A 6,783-nucleotide genomic window follows, 5' to 3' on the forward strand; every position below is an offset into this window, starting at 1 on the left:
TAGAGAAAAATATAGAAATGTATATGGTCCAGTAGCAAACCAGGCTTTTGACAAGAATGCTAACGGGACACTGTTACATATGGGCCAGTTAATGAAGGGAAAGTTTACCATTGTGTCTTAATCTACTGAATCAACCTATTAGAGGATTTAGAGGCACAGTCTTTGACGCAGACACAGATTGCTTCAGGTTTTCATTCTATTTGACCAGAATGTTTTACAACATGTGCTGATTTGTTACAATAATCTAATCTCTAACATTTACAGTTTGCACTGAAGTTAATGTCAGACTGATTACAGATTCTGCTTATACGTCCAAGAAATGTACTAACAGCCTACAAAACCTCTTCAATAAATAACTGCCAGGGGCTCAGATGGCCTAGCGGTTTGGTCCTGCCCATGTTGTAGTCCTCCAAGCGGGCAGTCTGGGTTCGAGTGAGACCTGTTGCTCCTTTTCCACATGTCATTACCCACTCTCTCTCTCTCTCTCCCCGGTTTCCTACTCTATCCACTGTCCTATCAAATAAGGCAAAAATTAATCCAAAAAATGTTATCATTGTTCTATAAGAATAAATTTTGTCTAAAAAACAGACACTATAGCAGCAAACAGCATTGAAAGGATAAACGTAACCCAAACAGTATAACGTAACAGGAGAACAAGCACAAGAAGACAAAGACAATGAACTGTCTAGTTAATGTCAGACACAAAGCTGTTAAACTTTGGGTACTGTGAGCTAGTGGAAGAAAGATTGTTGCAGAAACTAACCTAACGTGATTATTAAACATTGGAAAATTAAAACATAAATGTATACAAAGTGAGTGTGTCATGTTGGACTCATCTATATGTGAGGACATTAAGAACTTGGCTGTTGAGGACCGACAAACACAGACGAGAAAAGAAAAAAGGAGATAAAATGTACGAATAGACAATTTAAAGACACAAACATTCCTATTTAACTATGGCATAGATATTGTTTATAATATGTAACCTGCTTGTTTCAATGGCTTTTAGTGCCCTCTGCTTTTTTTCTTGGAGTGGAATTGTATTTATTTATTTTTTTTAATCTTGTTTGACATCACTGTTTTTATTTATAATAGCTGCTTTTTTATATTCGATCTCATTTTGTAATCATTGGGCTCATTGCGATTCTTCTACTATTTATCTGGTGGGATATGGAAGATGTCATTGAAGAGGGAGTAACATTACATGACAGGTACAACATGAAGTAGTCCATGTCACTTTAAAGGATCGTCTTACTCTTGTGTTTCATTGGCTGACGGATGTTCTGATTGTGATTGTGCAGCTTTGTGTGGCACTGTTGTCTAAGACAGATTTCCCTCAGCGGACAATACAGCAGATCCTAATATGAGAAAAAAAAGAACATTATAATACATGAAGTGGTGTTAAAATGAACATGTTGTGGTTTCATATTTTAAGTCTTCCTGTTTCCCCATTTATTAAAAACATTCCTTAATTTCAACCTTTTGAAAATATACTCATTCATTCCTTTTTGAGTTTACAGATTTATGTTTTTTAAGCACTGCTCTGCCTGCATAGTGACTTGAGTGGAGATTGAAAACATAGTAACGAGGAAGGAGAGGTTTGTACCTCCTCGACGTGCACGAGATAAGCCAGTCGATTCAAACATCACAGATTAAACTCCTTCAGCACACATGAACAGTCCTGAGACACACTGTCATGTTTTTACCCTCTCCTCCTTCATTTAAAGATAAATCTGTATTCTGAATCGGATAACTAACAAAGAGATGGCATGGGATTTTGATTTCCCATAAATGAAGTCATTAACAGAACTTTCCCACTATCACAGCTCGTTGATTTAGGATTGATCAGATAGAGAATACAACACAAATGACCTCGAAATGACAATAAAAGAATTCAAATATAAATAAAATATTGTTTTATTTCAAAGTGACATAAAAAAAAACCAAGTCATTATTTTTGAGGTGAATGAACAGTGTTTTTGAAACAGAAACAGATAAAGAGATTTTTTACCACAACTGGGCTCTAAATGGTGCTTAGATCTATTCCTTTAAGATAAAATAAAACAAAAGACAGTATCAAATGAAGCTGCCTACAAAGCCTGTGGGGCAAAGATCAATTCCAATGATGATTTTTTTGGTGTGTGAAATTATTGATTAAAAAAAAAAAAGAGTCAGGAATGAAACTAAATTCTCTCTCCAATGAGAGGAAAATGATCAATACGTCTCAAACTGTATCATCATCTTTAAATGATCTGAAGTCAAAACTAACATTACCAAATATCCAAGAACAACAAAAAAAAGTTTCCCCACCCTGCCCACCCCATGAAATAAAGCCCACCCTGCAGGTCAATCACTGCTTCTGCTGCATGGCTTCTTTTCGTGCGGCGTCCTGCAGGAGCTGTGTGTCCACTTCATCTGCAGGCAGCTGAACGTACCGGACCACGGAGCCACGGATGAAACAGTTCTTCACCGACAGCTGCAGCAGACGCATCAAAAGAGACATTAGAAGGTTTGAAAGTAGTTATCACTTAAAAATACTGAAGTAAAACAACATACATCAGACAACATTTTCATCTGAAAGCTAATAACAGGAGGAGTATTTCTCAGTTCATGCAACTTTTCATGTTTTTTTTTTTAAAAACTTTATTTGAATTTCCCTTTGTCTAGGATTTATTTTAAATACTAAATACTGAACAGTTGCTGGAATCTACTTTTACCTTTTGACCCCATAAAAATTAAAAAAGTGTTCCCTTAGCTCCATTCTTGGACTGACCCTTGGACCTTGTTGTATAGTGGCGATCCCTGAGACCCAATAAGAGAGCAGTAAACATTGTAGGAATCGAACTTCAAATCAAGGATAAGTAAGTAAAACATGTAAAACAATATTGTTGTAAATTGTTTAAATAAATAAATGTAAATATACTGTATGTAGTTTTTTGAGGTGCTGAAAAGGGAGAGCAACATTTTCAAACTAACTCAACACGATGGTTTGACTTGGTTTGGTAACTTTGGAAAAAGCAGTAAGAGCAAGCTGAAATTTAAAAGTATCCAACTGTTAAAATACCAAAGGCCCTCCCCCCAAAAAAACACATTAACCTGCTGTGGCTCACCTACCATCCATGACAGGTCTACAGGAAAGGCATTTCATTCAAAATATGAAATCCCTTTGTACCCCAGCACAGTTTCAGCAGTTTGCTGTTCAACATGAGTCTGGCTCTGCCTCTTAAAGGCAGTTTTTTCCTTGTCACTGTAACTTTGCTAAATGTTGTTATAAGAGCTGTGCTCTTTGTAAATAATACAACAAAGAGTAAGGTCCTTTACCCGCTCTTTTTGTAAAGTGTCTTGAGATAACATTTGTTCTGAATTGGTGCTGTACAATATGAAGATTGATGTATAAAATATAGTGCTGCTGGACTGATGAGACCTACCATGTGTGGATACTTCTCAGGATCTGTGACGCTGATGTCTGTGAGTTTGATGTTCAGGTACTGAAACACACAAGCAGGGATTTGAACACATTTACAGTCAGAACTGGACGTGCTCATAGAAAATAGAAAAGACACATAGCCTTGGTTTAGAATCAGAAACAGATAAAGTTATTTCTAACCTGGTCAACAGAATGAAGAGTTCCACAGATGCTGAAAGAACAAAAGGAGGGATTAAAATGAATAAAGGGTAAGACTGTCAAAATGTTCAATACTACAAAAAACAAAATGTTGATTTAATAAATGTAGTTTGATTGTATCGAAAAGTACCAAATCTTTAGCATAAATAAATTTGTTCCATAAGACGGGTGCTAAGGAGAAGAATGAGACCCTTCACAAACAAACACATACAGACTTTTTAAACTGCAAGTTCATTAATTGATCACAAGAAATGACTCAATATGGGGAGCTACTTTCCCGTGGTATCGAAACAGGGATTTAGGTTGAGTTTTACTAGTATTTTATCAAGTTTCAATCTCTGGTACAATGAAAGCCCTTTCAGAGGGATCCACTTGTTTCACATCTCTGACACAAACAAAACAAAACAACAATCCTTATAATATTTAACAATAAGCAGCAATAAAAGCCGCCACAAGGATATCATAACTTGTTCCTGTCATTGTAATCTTTCACTTTACATTGTACTTGTAAGCTGTTTGTTTGACTTTGTTAGTCGTGTTTTGATCATCTGGTCACTTCTTTAATCATTAATTCATTACCTTTATGTAGTATTCATGTAGTAGACTGACCTAAACAAAGAGGGATATCACACTGTGGACATATTCAAATGGTTTAATCACCTCAGGTCGTTTTTGAGCTCCACCACTACATCCTTCCCCACCAGGGACTTGAAAAACGAGTAGAAAAGCTGAAACACAGAGCAGGACGATGCTAATGTTAGCAGCGGGCTAAAAGTCGAGCACGATTCAGGCGCTCTGCAAACACCACACAGTTTTCAACATTACTCACAAAGAGAAATCAAGTGTTTCGTAAATACTTCAACCACTCAATTCATGTTCAAGTAGAATAACTGATTAAAACAAATGAATAAATTCAAACGTGATTTCGTACCATTATTGCTGCTGGTTTCTTGTGGTAGTGTGTCTGACGTTGATGACGTTTCACTTAACGTCGTATCTTAGCGACTGACCCACATGTAATTACCATAGACTGTAATTACCAGTAGCTCCACTTGAGGGAGCCAAAGTTGCGCTAAATGTTCGCAGGTGTTGAAAAAAAACCAGAACTTCGGAGCTCAAGACATCTTTATTGAAGCTTTTAAAATGACAACAATAACACTTTATAGCACTTCACTGAGATCTACGTCATTCCTCTTTTCTACTTCTATCTTTTTGACAGTGCTAAACTGATATCCCTTTTTATAATATAGCTTATTATGCAGTATAAATATATATTTGATTTACATATCTCAAGTCCCAGTTCAATTTATAAAATTATCGGCAGAAGAAATCTGGCAGACACCAAAACATGAAAATATCTTTAAATTGTATTTAAGAATGACTTTTAATGTGAAATGTAAAACTTGCCTAAAAGTCGTAAATCACTGTGTGCACATAACTGAGATGTGGTATATATTACTACTAGCCTACATATTGAAACAGGGTGATATAGAGGGATGTCTGAGGATGAACATTTATTTATGTAAATACTGTGAGCTGAATAAAGTAGAAAATGAAGTAAATTGGTAACTCATATTGTCCCCTGTATCATATTTTATGAGATATATTGTTCCTGTTGAAAACAGTCCTTTAATAATGAACCTCTTTGATAATGTTTTTTCTTGGTCTGAATATCTTTTTAAAGCACGGGAAGGGAGGAGGAAAGTAACTTATTACAGATATATTTGTCAGATTCTATTGTGTAATGTTTGTTGTACTATGTAATGATGTACTAAGAAGAAGTTGATTCATTCATTTTGTTTTGTTTGTATTTGTGTGCAGCGCCTTAGGGGGCTGTGCTGGTATTGGTTGAATCTGAACTCTTGGAGTGTTATTATTTGTTGGGGGGGAATGTGTCTGAGTAACTCCATGTTGAATGAATCATACAAGGAAATAAAATATTAATTCATATCCATGTTGGTTACATTATTTTTCTTCAAATGAAGCCTTTGAATTGCTTGTGTGATATCTTTTATACTGTTTTTTTGGAGAATAAATAGACTATGGCTTCCCAATCATGTTGGCCCCTATCCCCTTATAAACACAATAAGCAGCTTATCTTTGAGTGACATCTGAAATTAGATTGAGACAGTTTTGTGGGGAGAATGGTGTCTACCTTCATCTCATGGACCCAAACGTTTTTATACCTTGAGGGCCATGACCCACAGGTTAAATGAATGATACCTCTCTGGGAGAAGAGCTGCTTAATGTTCACCCAGTGTAACTCCTCAGCCTGAGAGGCCTGCTGACTGGACTATATGATACGGGGGAAAATCACATTCAGTGAAATGACTCAAAACATGGGGGAAATATACAGTAAGAAGAAAGAACATAAAAACCATATAATGTTAAAATGTAGGAGTTGATGACATCACTTAGTTTCCTGTTAACTTTAATGTCAATATTTTTTCAAGCTTTGATGACATTTAATTCTCAATCTACATGCAGTTCCTTTTGATGACAGCAGATGGAGGCAAATACCTGAACTGTCTGAGTACTAGATGTCAGACTGCAGACAGAATGTGTTCAGTTTATTAACAAGAAGTTATGAGGAAACATCTGAATAAAAGCAGTTTTATTATTTGTATTTATGAGACCTTTTTTGTACACCTTCAAGGCAAACATGTCTGTGCAAGATAACACTGTGTGGTAAACATTCATTAGCTACAATAAAGTGTTAAATCTACATGAAATGTAACAGAATTGTATATATATATATAAGCAGTTTAATTTCAGATATATAATGTAAGCATTGAAGAAATAAAGCCTGAAAAATGTATTCAATATTCATATCTCTTAATGGAAAGTTTGTATCTCTTCAAAGTTCTTATGCTGTCTGTTTGTAAATATGTTGAATTACAGTAAACCCCCCCCCCCCCCCCCCCCCCCCTTAGAGGTGCATATTTTTGTTCCCCTAAAACCCTGCCATGCTTCCTGTTTCCCTTGTGTCATGTCTTAATTCTAAGCTAAGTTAGCCAGCTTCAGCGTTGTGTGTAGCGCACAGGAAATAGATGCTAGCAGATGCAAGTTCCCCAAAAGTGAAGCCTAAACATTTTGGGCTCCCCCTGATGACTGGCTGCAGTAAATATCACAAGCTCCTCCCTTCTCCATGTTAACAG

The 6,783-nt window shown here is 36.1% G+C and overlaps 1 protein-coding gene across 1 annotated transcript; it reads right to left on the reverse strand.

Moving 5' to 3' along the window:
• Positions 1-1,893: 1,893 nt before the first annotated feature.
• On the reverse strand, positions 1,894-4,647 carry smx5. The gene is made up of 5 exons (XM_061030557.1): positions 4,557-4,647; positions 4,286-4,353; positions 3,608-3,638; positions 3,429-3,488; positions 1,894-2,476 (listed from the first exon to the last, which is right to left on the reverse strand). Exons 1-5 carry the CDS (start codon positions 4,557-4,559, stop codon positions 2,351-2,353), a joined length of 288 nt encoding a protein of 95 aa, XP_060886540.1. The 5' UTR covers positions 4,560-4,647; the 3' UTR covers positions 1,894-2,350.
• Between the last annotated feature and the right edge of the window lie 2,136 nt (positions 4,648-6,783).

The sequence above is a fragment of the Labrus mixtus genome, chromosome 3 (assembly GCF_963584025.1).
Source record: "Labrus mixtus chromosome 3, fLabMix1.1, whole genome shotgun sequence".
NCBI classification, from domain to species: Eukaryota; Metazoa; Chordata; class Actinopteri; order Labriformes; family Labridae; genus Labrus; species Labrus mixtus.

Bases quoted from the DNA above. Each gene is read 5' to 3' on its own strand.
- smx5 (XM_061030557.1), bottom strand. The intron at 3,639-4,285 runs GTGATTAAACCA...TTGTTCTTTCAG, and splicing joins GAGCTCAAAAACGACCTGAG to CATCTGTGGAACTCTTCATT. The intron at 2,477-3,428 runs GTAGGTCTCATC...CGTCTGCTGCAG, and splicing joins CTGAGAAGTATCCACACATG to CTGTCGGTGAAGAACTGTTT.